The sequence below is a fragment of the Cervus elaphus genome, chromosome 26 (genome assembly GCF_910594005.1).
Source record: "Cervus elaphus chromosome 26, mCerEla1.1, whole genome shotgun sequence".
Taxonomy (NCBI): Eukaryota; Metazoa; Chordata; class Mammalia; order Artiodactyla; family Cervidae; genus Cervus; species Cervus elaphus.
The window spans coordinates 37605061-37630248 of record NC_057840.1 but is presented as its reverse complement, the minus strand read 5'-3'; the positions used below and the strand labels follow the sequence as shown (position 1 = coordinate 37630248).

The window sequence follows — 25188 nt, the reverse complement described above, 5'->3', positions numbered from 1 at the left end:
TACAAGTCTCAGTTGTCATGTGATAAAAAGGATTTTTTTTTTTGAGATTAAAGAAAGAGTATGTGACACATTGTAAACATTTCGTAAATTTTAGTTTTCGTGCCTTTTTTCCCCTCCCTGGTCGCCAGCTCCTCCACCACTGACCAACAGGTCCCCGTAAAGGCTCATTGATAGACTCAAGTCCTAATTTCATTGTTTGGAAGTTACGTGAAAGAAAGAGAGGCTTCTATTGTACGGAAAGAACTGGATTGCAGTCCAGTAGCAGGAATGCGAGGAAGTTGAAGAACATCTGTCCTGTGCCCTTTGGTCTTTTTGAAACATAGTTTTGATGGTCATTGTAAACATTGTTGTTGTTCAGTCACTAAGTCTTGTCCAACTCTTTGCTACCCCATGGACTGCAGCCCACCAGGCTTCCCTGTCAGTCAGTGTCTCCCAGAGTTTGCTCAAACTCGTCCATTGAGTCAGTGATGCTATCTAACCATCTCATCCTCTGCCACCCTCTTATCCTTTTGCCTTCAGTCTTTCCCAGCATCAGTGTCTTTTCCAGTAAGTCAACTCTTTGGCGTCAGTTGGCCAAAGTATTGGAGCTTCAGCTTCAGCATCCGTCCTTCTAATGAATATTCAGGACTTATTTCCTTTAGGATTGACTGGTTGGATCTCCTTGTAGTCCAAGGGATTCTCAAGAGTCTTCACCAGCACCATAGTTCAAAAGTATCGATTCTTTGGTGCTCAGCTTTCTTTATAGTCCAACTCTCATATCCATACATGACCATTGGGAAAACCATAGCTTTGACTATATGAGCCTTTGCAGGCAAAGTCATGTTTTTGGTTTTTAATACACTGTCAAGGTTTGTCCTAACTTTCCTTCCAAGAAGCAAGTATCTTAATTTCATGGCTGCACTCACCGTCTGCAGTGATTTAGAAGCCGAAGAAAATAGAATCTATCACTGCTTCTACTTTTCCCCCTTCTATTTGTAAACATAGGCAAGCCTTATACTGTATAACAAAATTTTGACATTTTTTGAACTCATTCATTCAGCAAATAATCCTTGAACACCTCCTTTGTGCCAAGAACTGGCCGAACTGTTGCGGGAATAATGATGGGCAAAACCAACCTGCTTCTTGTCCTCCTGGAGCTCGTCCTGCTGGGGAGACAGACACCAGGATGCAAATATTAAATGATAAAGTGAGTTGTGTCACGAGGGACAAGCGAAGGTGCTGGGAGATGCATGCTAAGGGGATTCAGTATTGAGGGCCAAGAAAATATTCCCACTGGAAGAGAAGTTTGAACTGAAATCTGAGGGGTGGATCGGAGTACCCAGAGAGGCAAAGGAAACCTTCAGATGGAGTGCTGCTTCTTTTTCTCTTAAAGTAAGATGCAATTTAGTGTTATGCGAAGCTTGGATGATGACGGATGATAATTAGTTTTCAAACCTGGAGGTGCCTGAATATGCTGTCACTGACTGTTTTTATCTCACTTGTGCATAAATAGTGCATGTGGCGGGAGAGGGAGGCTGAGTGTACCTGAGCACAATCAGGCGTTGTGTTTTCATTGTACTCGGGGCCAGCGCCGTCAGTCAGGCTCTTCCAGGCAGTTTGTCACATTACGCGTGGTGCTGTCTGGACTTGTCTGCCCAGGGGCAGATGCTCTTTCCTTTAATTCGCATTACATCTATTTGCTCGGAAAGTTGTTTTTGTTGGAACTTGGAGGGCCAGGTGCTTGCAGCTGGAGAACAGGCCAACTTATTGGAAATTTGAACGAAGTTCATTAAAACAGAGAAGGGACACCGCTCAACCAAGTGTAACAGGCTACCGAAATATGACAACTCTTAGGGAGCCGTCCTTTAACACCCCTCCAATCTAATCATCGTGATGGGACTCATTTCCTGACCTCTTTCAGGAAAGGTATTTCCTGAAACGTTGTAGTAGACTTTTCCAAAGTGAGGCGCCCAGGATAGTCTTCGAGATGACTTTAGAGTCTGACAGGTCAAGGGAACTGTCTTTGTAGCTAGCCTTTTTTCAACACCTGTTCCTTGCAAGTTCTCTTTTAACATGAAGAAGCAAGCCCTTGGAGATTAATAGCTAGCTAACTTTGCTTTTGTTTTCATTATATTTATGTTTATGATGCTTTCTGCTTATGGCAAGTGATAACTAATATATAGTAGTGATTTACAGACTTTTTCAAAAGTGAAGTGAAAAGTGAACTGATTTTTTTAAAATGACATATGGAATAGTAGAAATGGCACCCAGGGTTGACAAAATCATTAAGGTGGTTCTTGAATGACTGAAGTTAGGGGAACACTGCCTTGGTATCATCTGGGCTTTTTCCTGCTATCTGGCATTTTTATTCTATTTTGGAGGACCTATTAATAATTTGGATGTTAAAATCTGATAACAATAAAATATTACACCACATTGACTAGTATAACTCTAAAAAAAGATGGATGATAATAAGTGTTGGTGAAGATATGGAGAAACTAAAACCCTCATAAATTCAGAGTAAGAATGGCAAATGGTGCAATTCCTTTGGGACATATTTTGGCAATTTCTCAAAAAGTTAAAATATAGAGTCATGGTATGGCTCAATAATTCCACTCCTAGGTATATACTCAAGAGATTTGAAAGCATATGTTCAGGTAGACACCTGTGCATGAATGCTCATGACAACATTATTCATTATGGCCCAAAAGTAGAAACAACCCATATATCCATCAACTGCTGAATCAATTAAAGATAAATATATAGTCTATCCATACCATGGGTTATTATTCAGCCATAAAAAGGAATGAAGTATTGATGCATGCTGCAACGTGGATGAACCTTGGAAACGTGCAAAGTGAAATAAGCCAGACACAGGAGGCTACATCTTGTAGGGTTCTATTTCTAAGAACTGTCCAGAAAAGGCACATACGTAGAGGCAGAGTATAGATGAATGGTTGCAGGATTTGGGTAGAGGGAGGGTGGAGAGTGGTTGCCACTGTGTATGGGATTTTCTTTTTTGGGTGATGGAAATGTTCACAAATTAGATGGTGGTCATACAACCTTTTGAATAGACTAAATATCACTGAATTTTACATTTTTAAAATTTTTTATTAAAATATGTTTAATTCAGAAGATGAGAAAAGTTCACTCTTGCCAGATTAACTCATTTACAGATGTATTCTCATGAACCTTTTCATTGGTGCCACTACAAATATCCACTCAAGATGTCTTTCATAACCATGACAGAATAATTCATCATTTGCAAAGTACTCTCAAACTCAGTACTTCTTGTTGTATTAGTTCAAAGCTAAGGAAACTGAAGTCTAAAAGTTAAGTAATTGGCTCTGGACACACAGCAGAGTCAAGCTGGATTATAAGCCGGGTTGTCTGACTCTATGCCTGCTGTGTTTTGTCTCTCTGTTCTTTCCTCATGTTTTGTTTGGAGCATGTGGATCCATGCATTCTTCATTCATTTGACAGTTACTGAATGCCTTGTAGGAGCAAAGATGTTCTCGGAGGTGGAGTCATGCAGGTGATAAGATAGAGAAGGCCTGCAGCTCTTATGCTTTAGATGGTTTAGAGAGAGGAGACTGACGGGAGCCCATTAGCTAGTAAAGCAGGCACTTTCAGAGTGATGTCTTAAGAAGAAAATAAGATGGTAAGATAGAAGTGACTGGGCCGTGTCTCTGGACTTTTAAAGATTAGGTGGTCAGGGAGGGCCTCTCTGAAAGGTGACATCAAGTTGAGACCAGAAGGACCTGAGAAAGGGAGCTGGGTAAAGATCTGGCAGAAGACTATAGAACATCCATTGTAGTGTAGACCCTCAGCATTTCCTGTGTTCTTTTAGGAACCAAATTCCTAAAGACTTAAGCCACTGTTCTGAGACAGATCACTGTTCTGGTTTTCTGGATATATCTATACTGCCAGATAAACTGTGTGTATATCCATACTGCCAAAAAGTAGAAAATGACAGAAGTATACATATACATACAAACTCACAAAGAGTCACACGTGACTGGAGTGACTGAGCACACACACATATGATATGTACATGTATGTGTATTTATCTATATATATAATGTCACTTATGTGTATGTATCTACATATGTAGCTATAGATATACACACGGTATGTTATATAGTATAAATGAATAAATAAGAAACGATTATAAAAAATCAATTTCAAATTAAATATATTTTCAAGAGAAAGATAATCTGGAGGTGTGAGTTTCCCATCAGGCATAAGCCTTTTACGAAATCACTTGAAGCGATTCCCTCTTAGGAATCTGACCTGTGGTTTTTGCTTGGGTGACTGAACAGTTGTCATGATGACCGTGGAAGAAGGTGGTGTCTCCAGTTGCTGTCCTTCATCAGGACCACCTGTTGACCATACTTTTCATGAGACCACCCCCGGCCTCCGAAACCCTTGCACGCTGAAGGCGTTTGCAAACCCTCCACACATGAGTGCTAGTGAATGTGCTCTGCTGCGCTTGGTTGGTCAACTTTGTCCAGCTGTCTGCAGCCCCAGTGAACTGTAGCCCTCTAGGCTCCTCTGTCCATAGGGATTCTCCAGGCAGGAATACTGGAGTGGGTTGCCATGCCCTCCTCCAGGGAAATCTTCCCAAACCAGGGATCAAACCCAGGTCTCCCTCATTGTAGGGAGATTCTTTACCATCTGAGCCACCAGGGAAGCCCCAGGCAGTGAATGGTTGATGCTAAATGAATAGATCAAAGTTGGCTCACATAGAATGAACTCATTGTTCTGAGGAAAATGTCACTCTTTCCGGACTTACGAGCAGAAAGCTTGTGTTTTGTTGGTGTGTGTGTGTATGTGTGTTAGTCACTCAGTCGTATCCGACTCTTTGTGACCTCAGCCCACGAGGCACCTCTGTTCATGAAATTCTCCAGGCAGGAATATTGGAGTGGGGTGCCATTCCCTTCTCCAGGGTATCTTCCTGACCCAGGGAGCAAACCCGGGTCTCCTGTATTGCAGGTAGATTCTTTACCATCTGAGCCACCAGGGAAGCCCGTGTTTTGTTGGTAGTACCATGCTTTTCTAATATAAGAAACAGGCTGATGAAAGGATAGAGGTGATTGGAGTCAAATACTGTGAGCTTCGAGCCGCGGGTGGTGGTGGTGCGGTGGGATTGGGGAGGATAAGGTAGGAGGGTCTCCTGAAAAAGATTTCAGTAACCGTTGTTGTCTTTAAGGTCCAGCTGGTCTCCATGATGATTGTCAAGGCTTTTTGGGGTCTCTCAGTGGAAACAGAGTAGCCGTCGAATCTGCAGTTCCTCTTCCTCAGAGCTTCTCCTCTATCTTTACTTTCCAGTACAGTATGGCCCCTAAGAGTGTGTGTGTGTGTGTGCGCGCGCACGCACTTAGTTTCCCAGTCGCGTCTGACTCTTTGTGACCCCATTGACTGTAGCCTAAAGGGTACCTTTGTCTATGGGGATTCTCCAGGCATGAATACTGGAGTGGGTTGCCATGTCCTCCTCCAGGAGATCTTCCCAACCCAGGGATCAAACCCAGGTCTCCTGCATTGCAAGCAGATTCTTTATCATCTGAGCCTCCAGGGAAGCCCAAGTCCCCTATATACGTGCCTTCAAGTTGCAAACTGTCAAAGATGTGAACGTGCGTTTGCATGTTCAATCATGTACGTAGGTCACGTGTCTGGCAAACGTCACATGCGTGCATCCTCTGCACGTGGTTATGTCCTTGTGTCCTCCGCTGTACCGTGCAACAATGACAACGATGACTGGATGGAGTCCAGGGCTCCCCAGACATCACCTGATCGTCTTTTCAAGGGGGTACATAGAACTGAATCCAGCCAGGAACCAGAACCTGTGCCGTCAGTGTCAGGCAGGGGTGACGCTGCACCTTGCTCTCCCATCGTCGCTGACGATCCTTCAGCCCTACCATCTCCCGCCTCCTGCCTCTCTTCCAGGCAGGAGTTCTTCTTGCCTGTTCACTCGATGCCAGCCCCTGTATGCCAGCTGTTGTCCTGAACTACTGGACTCTTCAGGGTGCTGGACTGTAAGATTAAAAATATCTTCTTTACTTTTTTCTGGTTGTTTTGTTCTTTATGTATTATTAAGGTGAAAATTATATAAACCTGTTAGAGTGCAGTACTATATAGACGATTGTGTTACTTGGATTCCTTGGCTAATTCTGTTGGGCTTACCTATGCGCTCTTGGAGTGGAACTCGTTTGTATGGAGGGACTTACCGAACCTGCCTGCTGCCTCCCTGTCTTGCTTATTCTCTTTGCAGTTAACTCTTCTTCATCGAGCAGCACCTTACATTTTCTTGGTGGTGTTAAAAAATACAAGTGCAGGACAACAGCTCAGGACATCTTTCTCCCTCTTCCTCTTCTTCCCCCACTTAGGGTTTCTTCCTGAGAGTTCTCCAGTCTTGCCCCGAGAGCAGAACCAGGTAGAGCCCTCCAGTTTTGTGCTATGTCCCAGTTTTTGCACCATCCTTGCTCATGCTTGCCCTTGCTCATGTGCTTCTGGAGGGCAGGTGCTTCTCTTCATTTTTTTTTCTGTGCTAGATGCAAGTCCATACAGGAGCCCAGTGAACTGAGCTGTTCTCTGCTTAGAAAGTGCAACATACACAGGCCCCTCTCCCCCCTTGCCCCGCACCCCCCCGCCCCTGTGGTTTACTTGGCTGATTTTTTAAATTGGAGTCTAGTCAGTTAATGATGTTGTGTGAGTTTCAGGTGTGCAGAGAAGTGATTTGGTTATATATATATATATATATATATATATATATACTTCTATTCTTTTTCAAATTCTTTTCCATTATTGATTATTACAAGATACTGAATGTAATTCTCTATGCTATCCAGTCGGTCCTTGCTGTTTATCTGTTTTATACATACTTGTGTGTATCTGTTAATCCTAAACTAATGTATCCCTCCCCACCCACCTTTCCCCCTTGGTAACTGTAAATTTGATTTTTATGTCCGTGAGTCTATTTCTGTTTTGTGAATAAGTTCATTTGTATCACTTTAAAAAAAAATCTATTTTTAATTGGAGGATAATTAGTTTAATATTGTGTTTGCTTCTGCCTTACAACAGTGTGAATCAGCCATAAGTATATGCATGTCCCCTCTCTCTTGAACCTTCCCCTCACCCCACCAACCCCATCCCACTGCTCTAGGTTGTCACGGTGGAATCTAGAAAAGTGCTGCTGATGATCCTACTTGCAGGACAGGAATAGAGACGCAGACAGAGATGACAGACTTTGGACACAGCAGGGGAAGGAGAGAGTAGCATGGAAACATATTCGTGATCACATGCGTGATCACATGTGAAATAAATGGCTAATGGGAAGTTGCTGTGTTGCACAGCGGGCTCAACCCGGTGCTCTGTATGACTTTTTTAGAGTGCACATCTAAGTGATATCATACGGTATTTGTGTGGCTCTGTCTGACTTGCTTCACTTAGTATGACAATCTCTACATCCATCTATGTTGCTGCAGATGGCATTATTTTGTTCTTTTTTATGGCTGAGTAATATTCCATCATATATGTATACCACATCTCCTTACCTGTTCCTCTGTTGATGGACATTTAGGTTATTTCTATGTTTTGGCTATTGTAAACAGTGCTTATGAACACTGGGGTGCATATCTTTTTTTTTTCCTCTGTCGCCCTTAGGATATACAGTTAAGTGTTGCACTGACAGCTACTTCTCACTTTCCCCTTCTCTCTCTTTCTCTTTGTTTTTGTTGTATTTACTCTCTTTGCCTTTGTCTTTTTCTGGGATGCTAATGGCATACAGAAAACTTGAAGTATACTGCCTGATCTTCCCTATTTTTATTTGATCTCAGAAAGAGATAGCTTGCCTTTTCTTAAGTTCAAGGTTTTGAAAAGTTGTCTAGGAAATGTAGGTGTAGAGAGAGTTTGGTGAAGCCTACAGATATTTAATTCTTTAAAGGCAGTCGTTTTTATTGGTGTATCGCTACCTTCTTACGGTCATCACTGGCCTAAAAGGCCGGTTTCCAAAGTCACTTCAAAAAATGGAAGACCTAGAAAAGACTTAAAGTTTCCTAGGATAAAAGTGCAGTTTGTCTTACCTGTGTCTTAGAGTGTTGTTAGGAAATGAGACATCAACAGAGTGGGTGCTTCATGAGCGGGGAGTGGATCCAGGGAGGTGGGTTACACTGCGTCCTGAATGAGTCCTCGATGAGCCGGCACAGGGCCAGTCCTTAAATTATATACAATACAAAAGCAAGGAGTATACACTTTACAATTCCACCTTCATTCTGGCCCATATGATCTTATGAAAGTGAAAGTTGCTCAGTCGTGTCTGAGTCTGCCACCCCGTGGACTATACATATAGTCCATGGTATTCTCTAGGCAAGAATACTGGAGTGGGTTGCCATTCCCTTCTCCAGGGGATGTTCCCAACCCAGGAATCAAACCGGGGTCTCCTGCATTGCAGGTGGGTTCTTCACCAGCTGAGCTACCAGGGAAGCCCATATGAGGGCTTTTTAATACCATAAGGTATTAAAAAGTACTCTGTTCCCCATGTTAGTTACTGTGTATTAATAGTGCTAACTACCTATCCTTTGGATGGGAGCTGTAGTCATGTATGGACATGAGAGTTGAACTATAAAGAAAGCTGAGCGCCGAAGAATTGATTTTGAACTGTGGTGTTGGAGAAGACTCTTGAGAGTCCCCTGGACAGCAAGGAGATCCAACCAGTTCATCCTAAAGGAAATCAGTCCTGAATGTCCATTGGAAGGACTGATGTTGAAGCTGAAACTCCAATACTTTGGCCACCTGATGCGAAGAGCTGACTCATTTGAAAAGATCCTGATGCTGGGAAAGATTGAGGGTGAGAGGAGAAGGGGATGACAGAGGATGAATTGGTTGGATGTCATCACCGACTCAATGGACATGAGTTTGAGTAAACTCCGGGAGTTGGTGATGGACTGGGAGGCCTGGCATGCTGCAGTCCATGGGGTTGCAAAGAGTTGGACACAACTGAGTGAACTGACTGACTGACTGACTGGCTTTGGTATTTGAGCCCTTGCCCTTTCTTTTAACAGGAGGTTGGATGATGGTGGTATTTTACTGATTTGAGGATGGAAAGAAGAAGCTGGTGACCTAAGATCCATGTGACTCCATGTAGTTTAGCCTGCCAGGCTCCTCTGTCCATGGAATTCTCCAGGCAAGAATACTGGAGTGGGTAGCCATTACCTTCTCCAGAGGATCTTCCTGACCCAGGGATTAAACCTGGGTTCCCTGCACTGCAGGCAGATTACTCACTGTCTGAGACCCCAGGAAAGCCCCAAGATTACAGAATTATATGACAATTCTCTGGCAGTCCAGTGGTTAGAACCTGGTGTTTACACTGCTGTGGGCTTGGGTTCGATCCCAGGTTGGGGAACTAAGATCCCGTAAGTCATGCAGTGAGGCCAAAAAAAAAAAAAAAGAGACTACAGAATCGTAGAAATGTATTGCTTTTTTGACCATAGGGTCAGCTTTCCAGCCCTTGTCTTTGCACGTGGGAGGATTGGGTGACATGATCTGCTTGAGGTCACAGAGCTCCTAAGAACTGGAGCCACAGGCCTGCATGCTCTTCACAACATAAAAGTGACTTTGCAAGATGAGGACTTATGAGATCAGTGTCACTCAGCAGTGCAGGACGTGGGACATTTCATGTTTTACCAGAGAGTAGTAAAAACTGGGATTTTTCTGGAGAATGCGGGAAAAGCGTCACTTTAGTCCTTCAGGAAACCAGATCGGACATTTTCTCAAGCCACAATTATGGAAAACTTGTGGGGATTTTGTGTGAAAGAACCCAGACGATTCTTCTGCCGCCACACCATAGCTGCAAAGGCTAGGACCTTCTGTATTTGGTTTTCCCATCAGGAATATCAGGAATATTCACAGCTCTGGTCTGAGGGGGTTCCAGAAAGAAAGATGAGGAGATGAGGGCTAGACAGGGTCCCTCAGAGGAGTATGGCAGATGGAGGGAGGTGGGGTCCTACAGCCTTCACCATTCATCCCTTCGGAGTTGGGGTCTTCAACCTCAGGCAGGATTTCTTTTCTTTTTTCTCTTTTATCCAGTCAGTATCTGAGGTGGGTCATCAACAGAGGCCTGCCCGGGCCCCATGTTTTAGAGAGGCAAAGGCAGACTAATGAACAAAGAGATGCTCACAGGCTCGCTAAGTCCCAGGAAGGAACAGATAGGACATACAGTGAAGAACAGTGGTGATGGGGCTCCTTTCTCTCCTGGGGTCTCCCTGTAATGTGATATCTGAGCTGAGATGAGGGGTGAGGAGGAACAAGTGTTCCGGGTTAAAGGAGCATCGTGGGCACAGGTGTTGAGGTGGAAAGGACCAGATATCCTCCGTGTCGAGCAGGGCGGTCTGGGGAGGATGGGGCAGGACCCAGACACACCAATCTGGACTTTGCTGGCCACGGATTTTATCCCAGGTGCCGTGGGAGCCGGCAGGACTTGGAGCAAGGGAGTAACATTTAAACTGTGTGTTGAGAAGGTTTTAATGAGTCTTGAGAATGTTAATCTACGTGAAAGGCGCCAATCACCAAAAAACATATGACCCGATTTATGTGCAGTATCCAGACTCCATTATGTGAAATAGCCAGGTAAACCCAGAAACACAGAAACTAGGTTCATTTGCCTACTGGTGGGGGTGGGGTGGTGAAATGGGCAGTGACTACTTTAGGGGTCCAGGGTTTATTTTTGGGGGGGGGTAGGGTTGAAAATGTAAATTTGGTTGTGATTATGGTTGCAGAATATACCAGAACTCATTGAATTGTACAGTCTATATAGGCAAATTGTAGGTTCTGTACATCATAGTTCAATAAAGCTGTTATTAAAAAATAAAAAAAAAAGATCGATGCTGCCTGACAAACCTGCTCCGTTGTCCGAGGCATCTGTCTCCAGCTTAGCAGCTGTGGGGGCCTTTCTCCATTCCCCTTGTATGTGAACATCCCTTGCATCAGCTGCTGATACTGTCAGCTTCTTGCATCAGACTGAGACAGGCTGGGACCTGGGACAGTGTTTGCATCTGGACACACCTGTTCTCCAGCAACAAAATACAGAGAAACTGTATGGGCCTAAAAATAGCTGCATGCAGGAGCAGTTGGGTCCAATTATGGACAGGAAGATACAAAGAGACCAAGAAACCAAACTGCCCCTTTTGAAGAGCCCAGAGTGAAAGTAGGGGGTCAGGCAGAAAAGCAGATTCTGCGCACGCCCCCTGCCCTCAACACCACCTCAGGGGTGGTCAGGCCACCTCTCATCCCCCCAGCCCCACCCTGGACACACCACTACCCTCACCCTGTAGCTTGTTCTCACTCCCCCTGCTGCAGGATAAAGCCTTGCCTGAACTTCTTGCCTGGCCTCTGATCAATTTCTCTAGATTAAGGAGGCCAAGATCTCTGGAGGGTAACAAAACCTCCAGGTCTTCCAATCTCACACGGGCTTCAGTACTGTCCTTTCACATGGCTCACGTGTGTGTTGTGAGTGTGTGTGTGTGTGTGTGTGTATGTGTATATAGGTGCTCAGTTGTGTCCAGCTCTTTGTGACCCTGTGGACTGTAGTCTGTCAGGCTCCTCTGTCCATGGGACTCTCCAGGCAAGAATACTGGAGCGGGTTGCCGTTTCCTCCTCCAGGGGATCTTCCTGAACAGGGATCGAACCCATGTCTCTTGTGTCTCCTGCATTGGCAGGCAGTTTCTTTACCACTGCACCATCTGGGAAGCCCAGAGGGTTGGATAGACTATAGTTTTTCCACGGAAATCTCAATGGACTCAGGCAGGCAAACTGGAGGTGATTGTGTTGTGTGTTTAGGAGCAAGGAAGAACTTGCTCCTGGGTGGTACTGATACTCAAGCAATGAGTGAAGCTCCCAGGTTGCTACTGTGGCCTCCACCTGGTCCAGATTCTTGAGTGGATCGTCTGCAGTTCTATGAACTTGAACTTGCTGTGAGTCCAGGAAACTGGTCAACTCTTCCCTGGGTTCAGGGTTAGCATGCCAGTGACAGTAGTTTTAGCCAATGTTTGGTTTTTAGACCAAACCTAATTTACAGTTTTGGAAAAATAAACTGTGCTGGGGGTGGTGGAGAGTATGAGTTACTGGGCAAAGGACAGTAAATTCTTTTCTCATCTTTCACGTGTTGCCCGCCTCCCTCCCCTCTTGGTCCACGGTTCCAGAATTGGATACAGTGGTTTGGTTACTGAATTACAACACCAGCCTTGGAAAGTTCACTTTTCTTTTACCCGAGAGTATTGTGGCTTGCTTTGTGTTCATCTTCACAATTTTATTTTTGTTTTTAGCATCTGAAAACTTGGCTTGCCGTCTTTGTTTAATAACAATGGTTATATGTATGTGTATGTACGTACACACACAGTCGCAGACATCTACATCACTGTTGAATTTCTTCCCTGCCCTCGGTGTTAATCTTTCAAGTTTATCATACTTTTGGGGGTTGGGGGCAAGGGAAGGGGAATGCGATGCTGAGCTGTCAGAGCTATTATATTCTGAATTTTCATCATCCCTTTAGACCATCAGTTCTTTGGTTGATTCTGATTCGCATGTCAGTGCTTTTTCAGTGATTTAGAGCAGGATAAATATCTTCCCCAAATGATGGTTTCAGACAACAGTAACTTCTGTCCTTTCCCCTGTCCCCACTCTGGGCACTTCTCCCCTTTGTGGCCAGACTCAGGATGCTGGGGGTATAGCAGGCTGCCCTTTCACAGCATCAGAGGTTGTGCAGAGTCTGGGTAGGGGTGGGGGCAGGGGAAGAGTTGCCAGATTTGCATCTTGGAAGCCAGAGTTTCCTGGTGAAAATCTTCAGTTGAGTTGCATTCCTTCCTAGTTCATAAACCTCAAATGAGGGCAGCTCATCTGACTGTTGTTTTCTGGGTAACTTGAATCCTTGAACTCCTATTTTCACTTTCTTAAATTATCCTGGTGTGGATATATTTGCTATTTCCAAGTTTTGTTTCAGTCATAAATCTTCCACGTATATAGTAAAACCCAAGGAGTTGGCTGGCTTTTTGGTTCCATCTTCTGATGTCCTTAGAGTGATGTAAGTCTTAGAAGATGTTGGTTACTAGCAAGAAAGCTGAGTTTGCTTTAGAAACACAGTACTTATTTTGATTGCTTCTCCATAAGACATCAAAGCTACATTCTTTTGCAGCTCTTCCATGATGTAGGGATCAGCCTCCCCTAAATGTTTAAAAGCACAGACTTTTTAAAATAATTAATTAATTAATTTTAATTGGAGGCTAATTACTTTACAGTATTGTGGTGGTTTTTGCCATACATCTACATGAATCAGCCATGGGTATACATGTGTCCTTCATCCCAAACCCCCTCCCACCTCCCTCCCCATCCCATCCCTCTGGGTTGTCCCAGTGCACTGGCTTTGAGTGCCCTGTTTCATGCATTGAACTTGGACTGGTGAGCTGTTTCACATTTGGTAATATACATGTTTCAATGCTATTGTCTCAAATCATCACACCCTCGCCGTCTCCCACAGAGAAGTCCAAAGGAGTCCCAACAGAGTCCAAAAGTCTGTTCTTTACATCTGTATCTCTTTTGCTGTCTCACATATAGGGTCATCATTACCATCTTTCTAAATTCCATATATATGCGTTAGTATACTGTATTGGTGTTTTTCTTTCTGGCTTACTTCACTCTGTATAATAGGCTGAAGTTTCATCCACCTCGTTAGAACTGACTCAAATGTGTTCTTTTTAATAGCTGAGTAATATTCCATTGTGTATATGTACCACAACTTTCTTATCCATTCGTCTGCCAATGGACATCTAGGTTGCTTCCATGCCCTAGCTATTGTAAACAGAAAAGCACAGACTTTTATTTTGTCTTCAGTACTTCTATTTTTTCAGCTTGGTGCCCGTTCCCCTCCTCCCCACCCCAGATAGTCAGCAGAGTGTCCCTCCTCCTCAAAATAAGCTGCTCCATCCCATGAACATAGTGAAGAGGCTTTGTTGGTTTGCAGTTGAGCTTTAGTATCTCTGTTTCTTTGGCTGCATCTTTGGCTGTGTTTGGATTTCAAGCAGCTTCTGCTTTCAAGGCGGTGGCAGCCTTGGGCATGACTTCGTACAGTCAAAGCTCTTATGAGGGCAGAAACCCTGATGGAGTTTTTCTCAAGACCAGATTCATTCATTTTGATGTTTGTCTTTGGCTCTAAGGAGGTTTGGGATTCCAGTTTCTGAGCAATTTATTTCCTTCTTTATAATCTGCAACTGTAAGTACAGGTATCAGTACTAAGTGGAGAAGTGTAGACTTTTAGATCTGAAAAGTACTGAGAGAGCTTTTTAAAAATTTATTATTTTTTTTAGTTTATTTTTAATTGGAGGATAATTGGTTTACAATGTTTTATTAGTTTCTGCTGTACAACAGGGTGGATCAGCCATATGTACACGTACATCCCCTCCTACTGGAACCTCCCTCCCACCCCTGAGAGTTCTTTTCAGACATTATGTTTAGTTCTGGTCCTCTTTCTTTAAATTATATTTAATCAGAGGCCTGGTAGGATGACTGAGTAAATCAAAGAAGTGAGTAAAAAGTGTGTGGGTGTGTCAGTCTTAATGGAAGTCTGTTAGTTCACACGGGGGGCCCAAGAACTGGAAATAAGTGATTTTGTGTGCATGGCAGGACAGGGACCAAAGCCAGGCTGAGAAATCAGGTTCCCTTCATTAGAAACAGGGCACTGGTTACCAGGGGCCATGGAGAAAGAACTGACCCAGCAAAAGGGCCCAAGGCAACTGTTTGGGGTGACAGAAATTTTCACATCATGATTGAGGTATCACTGCATGGCTGTAATATCAGTACATACATGGCTGTATGTATTTGTCAGAATTCACTGACTTGTAAACAGAAAAGGGGTGAATTTTGTTGTATATAAAGTGGATAGAAGTTGTAAGAGGTCTGGACTTTCCTGGTGGTCCAGTGGTTAATGCTTCATGCTCCCAATGCAGGAGTCCTGATCTCTAGGTCAGAGAGCTAGATCCCACATGCTGCAGTGAAGACTGAAGATTCCCCATGCCACAACTAAGATCTGGTGCAGCCAGATAAATAAATAAAATTATTTAAAAAAAATTGTAAAGGGTCTCCTAAAACATGTTCAGGACTTTTTTGGGGTGAGAGGAAGGGAGATAACATTTTTTTCCTGCTTTTTAATTCAGTGTAATTATATCAAGTGATTCTTCTAAAAATATAAAAAGAAAAGAATCAGAGTCACTTCTTTCCCAATCTCGTCTGTTTTTCCAGTTGGCAGATTTATCATCCCTCTGAACTCCTCGTTGCTGCTATTGGTTATACCAAGGCTTGGCGCACCTTTTCTGTCAAGGGCCAGATAGTAAATATTTTAGGCCTTGGAGGCATTTGGTCTCTGTCTCAGCTACTCAGTTCTGTTATTGTATCTCAAAAGCAGCCAGAGACAATATATAAACAAAAGAGCGTGGCTGTGTTCCCATGAAACTTTACCTCTCAAACTGGGCAGTGGGCTGGATTTGGCCCATCAGTTGTATTTGCCAGTCTCTGAGTTACACCTTTGTTCCTTTCAGAGAAACTCAGGGTGTTTTCTCCATTATCAGCAGAAGGAGGAACGTTATAGAAAAGTGAGATTGTAGAGGTGTTTGGAAGAGGACAGTTCCTGAAAGTCTTGGAATGCCCTGCTAAGCTCACAGATTTGGATCTGTTGAAGGAAAGTTATGATCAACCTAGACAGCATATTACCCACTCCAGTGTTCTTGTCTGGAAAATCCCAGGGATGGGGAGCCTGGTGGGCTGCCATCTATGGGGTCGCACAGAGTCAGATACGACTGAAGCGACTTAGCAGCAGCAGCAGCAGAGCATATTAAAAAGCAGAGACATTACTTTGTCAACAAAGGTCCATCTAGTCAAGGCTATGGTTTTTCCAGTGGTCATGTATGGATATGAGAGTTGGACTATAAAGAAGACTGAGCGCTGAAGAATTGACACTTTTGAACTGTGGTGTTGGAGAAGACTCCTGAGAGTCCCTTGGACTGCAAGGAGATCCAATCAGTCCACCTAAAGATCAGTCCTGGGTGTTCATTGGAAGAACTGATGTTGAAGCTGAAACTAATACTTTGACCACCTGATGCAAAAAGTTGACTCATTTGAAAAGGCCCTGATGCTGGGAAAGATTGAGGGCAGGAGGAGAAGGGGACAACAGAGGGTGAGATGGTTGGATGGCATCACCAACTCAATGGACATGGGTTTGGGTGGACTCCGGGAGTTGGTGATGGACAGGGAGGCCTGGCGTGCTGTGGTTCATGGGGTCGCAAAGAGTCGGACACGACTGAGCGACTGAACTGAACTGAAGCAGAGGATGGTTTTTGCTCAGGTGGCCTTGTGGAGGCTGAACTAAGGGGAAGAAGGGACTGAACATGGAAACCAGTTTCTAGATGAGTGTAGAAACCTAGGCAGCTGTGACAATAAGATAAGATGGAGGGGTTCTAGTGGAGGGGCACTCAACATTGAGATGGTGAAAATTCAGAGGCCTAAAGACTGGAAGTCCTGGGGATGAAGAATCTGGAGGAGGAGGAGAGGGGGATGGCTCCCACTTTCTAGCTTGGACAACTCTGTAAGTCTTGGAGTCATTAACCTAAATGATGAAAGTGGGGGAGAGGCAGGCTTGATGAGAAAGATGAGGAGTTCCGGTTTGAATTGTGTTGAGTTTTAGATTAGTTAAAAGAATTTGGGAGGCATCACTGTAGAGCTCTGTAGCTTTCAGATTTTTTGTTTTTTCTTTTTTGCCACAGTTCACAGCATGTGGGGTCTTAGGTTACCCAGCCAGGAATTGACCTGCACCCCGTGAAGTGGAAGCACCACTAGCCTGCCTGGAAAGCCCCTGTATGTTTCAGATTTTTGATCGTGCTTTCCCAGGGCACACATCAATAATACATGGACACTTAACTATAAGTAATGTACACATTCTGCTGGACTGGCATGCATATTATGAAACCTAATATAAGAAATTTATTGTTCAGCGGCTAAGTTGAGTCCGACTCTTTGTGACCACATGGACTGCAGCACGCCAGCCCCTCCATCCTCCACTATCTCCCGGAGTTTGCTCAGATTCATGTCCATTGAGTCAGTGATGCTATCTAACCATTTCATCCTTTCCTGCCTCCTTCTCCTTTAGCCTTCAAGATAAGAAATATGCTGAGTTGGTCCAGTCGTATCCAACTCTTTGTGACCCTGTGGACTGTAGCCCATCAGGCTCCTCTGTCCATGGGGGTCCTCAAGGCTAGAATTCTGGAGTGGGTTGCCATGCCATCCTCCAGGGGATCTTCCTAACTCAGGGATGGAGCCCTCGTCTCCTGCACTGGCAGGTGGATTCTTTACCACTAGCACCACCTGGGAGGCCCCAATATAAGAAATAGGCATTTCCAAAAGGGTAGGAAATATTTTTTTTAGAAAAATCACAAAGCAAATACCTGTTTAATGTGTGATTCTTCATTAGCATGAGATGTGATGCTGTATTTCTCTTAGATTTGGTCGTGACTAGATTAAAAGCATCAGTTCACCCCTTGTAATAGTTAGCTTGTGCTTGTGTTATCTTCAGCGTGCAGTTCATTCTGCTTTTCATCCTTTTTCAGATCAGTAGGGGAAGACAGATGATCTTGAGCCGATAAAGGGAAGTCATGGCTGTAGTTTCTCTCCTCAAAGTGGACACGGGATATTCTGATAGGGGAGAAAGAGGATGGCTTGGGAGGAAACTGGCTTCTTCCATGTTGAGAGGGAGGAACTGTGCTTCCATCAGGGGCCTCGGCAGGTGCAAAGGCTGGCGGTGCCCTTTTGTCTCAGCCTGTCCCTGGGGCTGAGACAGGCTGGGGCCGGGGACCCTCTGCTGCAGCGCTTGCACCTGGACAAACATCTCCTGGAGCAATAAAACACAAAGAAACTAGAAGGGACAAAAATAACCATGTGCATGCCCAACTGGGGCAAGTTATGGACAATAAGGTACAAAAAGACCAAAAACTCCCACCTGCTGCTTCTGAAGAGCTGGGAGCAAAAGCAGGGTATTGCACTTGCCCCCAGCAGACAGCAGCACCAAAGGGGTGGGCAAACCGCCTAAGCCTCCCCTCCAAACCACCCCTGGACCCGCCCCTACCCTCCCTCCATATAAGGAACCAGCTTGCCTGCCTTGGGGAGGGAGCAAGGGGACTTGTTACTTGTTTTTGCTCCCCTTCCTGCAACAGGGGTCCCAATAAAGCCTTTCCTGAATTTCTTGTCTGATCTCTTATCAATTTCTATTGATTAAGGAGGCCAAACACCGTGATCTGCAACAGAATTACCTCCCTTTCTCCTTCCTAGAGACACTGGTTGTTCTTTTGACTCATTAAGAAAGGCCAGTGGGTCAAGGGCTTGTCTGATAAAGCAAAAAGTATCCCTCAATCTTTAACTGAGCTAAAACTCAGTATACCCTGTGTTTCAAACATGCTGTTACTGCCTAAACTCAGACTGCTGTGGTTAAACCACTTGTATCAACTAGCTTTAAAATTAAGGCCAACAGACCTTGACAAAACGGGGTGACAAAGAGCAGTTATTCCAGAAGGATAGAATTGGGTGGTAGGTAGTGTTATTACCTCTGTTTTACAAGTGAGCCAACTGGGTAACTTGCCCCAGGCACCAGTTAGCAGGAAGTGGACGGAGACTGGACTCAGGCTCCTAGCCGCTGCCCTCTTGGCTTTCTGATATAAATCAGAGAATAGTATTTTTAAAAATCATGAGATGTTTGTTTTTTTTCCTTTTTGCCTTTGGGATTTCTTTGAGAGTGTAGGATTATTTTCAGGTTTAAGGATAGGGGAGGGAGTCTGGGTGTCTCTCCCTGCGGCTTCCATTCTCTGGGAACCCTATCCTTTTCCTTCGTGGTTCTTTTTACATTGAATTGTGTGTTTAATTTAATTTGTATAAATGGAATGTCTTTAATCTAATTTGGTGTAATTATGTCTATCTCTCAGCCCTGCTGGACTTTCTGTAAGTTCCTTGAAGCAAAGAACTGGTAAATAGATACATTTGACAAATAAGTTAAAGTGCAAGGTGTATTACAAATTCTAAAACTGGTTTATTTTAAATTGGGGGTTTTCCCCTCCTTTGTGGGATCGCATAATAGTTTGATTTGGCTGTTTGTGAGTGTTTAATTGTATTCTAAACAATAGGATAACTGAACAATAGGCCATGATGTATTGGAATAATAAAACTGGAGACAATACTCTTTAAAACATAGCATATTCAATATATGTGTCCCTTGTGGGGAAAGTCTTTTTATTTTTAAAATTTTTTATTGAAGTATAGTTGGTTTACAATGGTGTGTTAGTCTCGAGTGTGCAGGAAAGTGATTCAGTCATACATATATATGTATGTTTCTATTCCTTTCCAGAGTCTTCTCCATTGTAGGCTGTTATAAGATATTGAATATAGTTCCCTGTGCTATACAGTAGGTCCTTCTTGGTAATTTATTTATAGTACTGTGTATCTGTTAATCCCAAATTCTTAATTTATCCCTTCCCCTTTGGTAACTGTAAGCTTATTTTCTTCATGAGTCTGTTTCAAAGTTCATTGTATCATTTTTTTTATTCCACATATAAGTGATATCATTTATTTGCTTTTGTCTGACTTACTTCCCTTAGTATCTCTAAGTTCATCCATGTTGCTGCAAATGACATTATTTCGTTCTTTTTTATGGCCAAATAATATTCCAGTGTGTGTGTGTGTGTGTGTGTGTGTGTGTGTGTGTGTGTGTGTGTGTATCACATCTTTAGCCATTTGTCTTTTGATAGGCATTTAGATTGCTTCCACAGTGGGGAGTCTTTAAGTCACTCTAGATTCTGTATTTGGGTAGGTAACCACATGGTGTTTCTACTTGATAATTCTACTATATCTTGGGGATCTTTTGATTAGTTGAGGTCAAACCATTTACAGTCCTCCAAATCCTCAAGGAGATTCTGGACCTTTCGCAGGCAAATGTTCTGCTGTTTTCTTCACTTCTCTCTTGTCCTATCCAGAAACGTCTTTACATCTCTCATATCAACCTTCTTCTTTGTGTCCAAAATATTTCCTTAATGCTCAGAAGCTATTTCTGAAATCCTGTTTCTTCAGTGGAACTTTTCACAGTTAAAAGAGAAGCCTGGCCTCATCTTTATTTCTACTTATTATTAAGGGATGAAGCTTATGAACACCTATGGTGCATGGGTCCTTCACTTTAAGTGTAATAGACTCGTTTATTCTGCACATGAGAAGTAATGTGAGCCAGTCTTATTCTCGTATTTTGAGCAAAGAACTTGCTTGGCACAGTAATTCTGTTGGTCATTGGGCCTTGTTTATTTTAGGAAAAAGTTTATCACATGTGGATGAACATGAAGTAAAGTATCATTAGGTTTGTGTTGGTTTGTTAGAGCTGTCATAACAAAGCACCACAGACTGGGTGGCTGAAACAACAGGAATTTAGTGTCTCCAAATTCTGGAGGCCAGAAGTCTGAGATCATAGTATTCGCAGAGATGGTTCCTTCCGAGGCCTCTCTTCCTGGCTTGTAGAGACCTTCCCCTCTATGTCTTCACACGCTCCTCTCTGGGTGCGTATGTCTCCTCTTCTCCTGAGGACGCCAGTCATCCTGGGTTTGTGTGCTCAGTCGCTGTTGTGTCCGACTCTTTGTGACCTCATGAACTGTAGCCCACCAGGCTCCTCTGTGCATGGGATTTTCTAGGCAAGAAGACTGGAGTCGGTTTCCATTGCCTTCTTCATACTGGGTTTGGGCTCGCCCATATGACCTCGTTTGACTTCTTCAACTCTTTAAAAACATTACCTCCAAGTTCAGTAATGTTCAGAGGTACTGCCAATTAGAACTTCAACATATATATCTTGGGAAGATCAATTCAGCTGTAACAGGGTTTAAATGTTTAATATAGTTATCCTAAACATTTATGACAAATTAAACAAAAAATTCCTTTTAAAGCTTAAGAGCAGGCAAGGAAAGAGAACATTCTGAAGGAGGAGAGGGTGTAAGATATTGAATCAATCTGGCTTGAAACTGGCTCAGTAATTTAGGGTAAAATTCACAGTGATTAGTCTTTCATTCATACTTTCCCACTTTTGGGGGTCAGTGAAATGTGAAGTACCTTCTCAGGACCCCTAGGTTTCCATGATTCTGTTTTAATAACTGGAATTAGACCTTGCTCCTTATTTAGGAGCAAGCTTGGAGAGGAATTTTTATAGTCCATGTTTGCTGGGTAGAATGCAAAAGGACCGGGGCTTGTGTCAACAAGCCTTGATGTTAATTTGGGCTCTTTTCTTCTATACGAGGCTGAAGAAAATGGCCAACAAAGTCGTTCTCTTGGCATTGTACCAGCTATGTAACTGTGGGCAAGTTACAGAACTTCCACGAGCCTTGATTTAGTCATCTGTGGAATGGGGACAAAGTTTTAAGGAGGCTCTCCTGTCTCTTGGACTATCTTGGACTGTTGTGTCCTGCAGATAGACTCTGCCCGCTTGCAGACTGCCCTGGGTACCCTGGATGGCCACCCTCCATACCTGCTGGCTGGTGTGGCCTCCATTGCCTGCGTGACACATGCGATGGAGGCCACCCGTGGCTCGAGGCTATCAAAGTGGAGGTGGGTTTATATCGGTGCCACGACCTCACTGCCGTGTGACAGAACCCTTCTGCTAGATAGATGTCTCTTCAGGGAGGGTGGGTTAGTTCTGACTAGTTACCATAGTAACTAGTTACTACTTACTACTAGTTACCGTAGTAACTTGTTACCATAAAATTAATTTTTTCTTAGTTTCTTCTTCAGGTATTTGATAGTCCCAAATGGTTATTAGGACAACTGTTTTCTCTTTCTACATCTTACCAGGAGGCAAATGGTGAAAGTTTTTGCCACTTTCAATACTTTCAAAATAGTGGGGCAGAGATATCATTTAACACATTTTGATTGCTAAATGGACTCTAGATTTTGAGATTTGTGAACTCTAGTATTGCCAAAAGTAAGTGCCGGACTTATGTATACTTTCCTGGTTCAGAGTACCCACATAGAGAGCTTTCGGGAGGGGTAAATGAAGCATGTGTGTGTGTGTGTGTGTGTGTGTGTGTGTGTGTGTGTGTTTAGGTGGGGAGGGGACAGCAGCATGCTTTCCATATACTTTGTTCTGCTTAAATTGAGTTTTCATCCTTTGTGTGGGATTGAATTTATATAAATCTAGTCTTTTAAAACACTCAGATGGCTTTTATTATTAGGCTTAATAGATAAACTGATTTCATGTAAAATCTTCTAGTAAAACCATTAAAACATGTTGACTGGAGAGTTCTCTATACAGGAATAAAGAATCCCAAGTTCTATTAGGCTTACCTATTTTAATCATTGTATAAGAATATTAAAATACAGCACTGTTGGCAGGAGAATTTGACCTGGAAAAATTCCATAAGCGAACCCATTGAACACTGTCTTTGTCTGGCTCCACTCCTGATACCTTCTTCCCTGGATTCTATATTCATCAGAACTTTTCAGTTGCAAGAGACAGAAATTCAACACAGATAAGCTTAAGCTAAAATGGAAATTTATTTTGATGTAAGTAAAAATATTCTGGGGTTAGAAGTATCTTTAAACAGGATTAGATCCAGGGAAACATAGGATATTACGGGGGCATCTTCTTTGTCTCAAACGGATTTATTTAAAAAAAAAAACAAATCAGAAAAATGACTCCCAGAATCTCCAAGACTGTATCTTTATGACTTCTAATTGGAAAAGAAGAAGGAGACTTTGTCTTCGTTTGTCCACGTAACAAATATCAGGGGAGATTTTGATTGGTTCTGCTTGAATCACATGTTCATCCCTGAACCTATTACTGGCTGGTGGCTAGAATAGTGTGGCCAATCACTGTGGCAGAGCATCTTCATTGGCATGTCCACTGGGATCACATGGGCTGGAGAGGGCTGATGTTCCAGAGAAAGACTGCTTAGCCAACCAACAGATGTGTGTGTAGCACAGATAACTAGCATTGCAAGCCACTAGGGGTTAATGTTTATTCTTCTAGCTGAAAGGGAATGGAAAGGTGACTGTCAAAACGGTGTGGGATCCATCTGAAAATTTAAGCTGTGATTTAAATTTAAAATTTAGATTTAAAATTTGTTTAAGAAGATGAGAACACACTTGATTGTGTGGACAGTCAAATAGTGGAGCATAATTGGTGATCCTGAGGCTGATGTAAATGTGGGCGTTTTTTGGAGTAAGGGGACAAAATGACAATAATGGACTCTTTTGCTTTCTTGGCAGGGCTGGATGACTGCCTGCAACAGTACGTCCGCAAGTTTGAACGAGAGAAGATAAACGGAGAGCAGCTGCTACAGATTTCCCACCAGGATCTTGAGGAGCTGGGTGTCACACGCATTGGACATCAGGAACTTGTGTTGGAGGCTGTCGACCTTCTCTGTGCACTGGTTAGTTCAGGAAAAGATGATCTGTACTGCGATGATGGTTTTTTAAGAACCTCACCCTTTAAAATCTCCTTGGTTTTGCTATCTTGCTTGTCATCATTTTCTTAATGATCCACTGAAGTAGAGCATGAGCTGAAGATAATATCAGAAGGGAAGAAAAGAAATAATTTTCTAGGAAGAGCTGGCAAACAATAGCCTGCACCTTCAATCTGGCCCACTGTCTATTTTTGTAAATAAAGTTTTATTGGAACACAGCCATACCCATTCATTTTAAGTGTTATCTGTGACTACTTTTATGTTACTGTGGCAGAGTTGGGTAGTTGTTTCAGGGACTGTGTAGCCCCTTAAAGCTGAAAATATTTGCTCTCTTGGCCTTTACAGAAAAAGTTTTCCTTTTATGGAAAAAATTCTGTATTCATTTTATTTTCCTATCTTTCATAAAGAATAAAAAGATGAAGATGGTCCTGAATGAACATGTAATCTTCTCCATTGAAATGACAAATGGGTTCTGATTTTTTTGGTGTGTTTTTGTTATGTAAAAATCATTTTTATATTTTACAGATATTTGTGATATTTTAACAACTGATGCTGGTGCTTGAAATATTCAGCCTATGAAATGGCAGCTGGATGGGGAAAAAAAAATGTGAACTTAGTTACATTTCTCAGTTGACTGAGTTTTGGCTTGAACATGAGTGAGTTAAATCCAGCCAGGTTCTGACTCTTCATTGCATCTGTGATGTGGGGAGTATTGATAGCTCTTTTAGGTGTGGGCTAAAACCACCTCCAAGGGCATCGTGTTTATAAACTGGTTGGCATAGGGTGGGATCCACGTCAATTGTGGTGCCATGCAAAGGATGCCATTTCCTTAACTGTCTTGCTTTGGACAAAGTCGGCAGCATTCAGACTGCTCTGCTGTGAACCTGAGCCAAGGGCATATACAATTACATCACTGAGAATGGTGGGAAAAAATGTGCTCCCGATTGCTTGCCATTGGCGGTCTGCATCCCGTTGATTATATAACACTTGCTGCATTGTGCGTGTTCTTCTTAAAATGGACAGAGCCTTGTCTTCTGCTCTGAGATGCCCTACTCTTGTTTAGGAAAGTAACGGGGGAAATTGTGGTTGATGAATGAGCTGCCGCCAGGGAGACGCTGTGGCCAAGTGGTGTGAGCGCTGGCCTGGGAGGCAGGGTTTTGCATTTTAATCCAGGCTCTGCTGCACACTCTTGGCTCTGTGACCTCCAGGGAGACGGCGGTGTCTGTTTTCCCCATTTGTGCCGTGACACTCCCCTAGATGTGAAAGCCTACACTCTGTAGCAGCAGAGGGCATATGGGACAGGGGTGATCAGTTTCCTGTTTGGAGCCTCGGTAGGAGATGGGCCCCAGCCTCCCTCCTTCAGCCAGTGACCCGTCCAGCATCCATCAATCAGGGAGTCAATCCACCCCAAAGTGGGGCCCCCTGCGGTCTTCACACCTTGGAGGCTTCATGCGTGGGACTGCGTCAGGAGTAGCAGGGAGATTGTCCTTGCCTTCAGTCCCCGGGGAAAGTAGCCTGGTTCTTTCTGGATGGGGCCAGCTGCTCCATGGCCTTCTGGCTTGGTTCTGGAAGCTGCCACGGCCCCAGGGCAGTGCTGAGCAGCTCGATCAGCAGCTCTACCAGCGTGCCAGTCTGCTTCTCTAGAGCCTGGTGCGAGCTTTCAGACACAGCTGCCCGTCACACAGGATCATGTGCATCTGGG

General features: G+C 43.5%; 1 protein-coding gene across 2 annotated transcripts in view; it reads left to right on the top strand.

Moving 5' to 3' along the window:
- The window catches only part of CNKSR3 (CNKSR family member 3), a 103914-nt gene that overhangs the window by 40804 nt on the left and 37922 nt on the right, over positions 1–25188 (top strand). For both annotated transcript variants that reach the window (XM_043888008.1, XM_043888009.1), the window contains exon 2: positions 23290–23453. In XM_043888008.1, coding sequence (XP_043743943.1) covers positions 23290–23453 — 164 coding nt within the window. The remainder of the gene's footprint in view (positions 1–23289; positions 23454–25188) is intronic.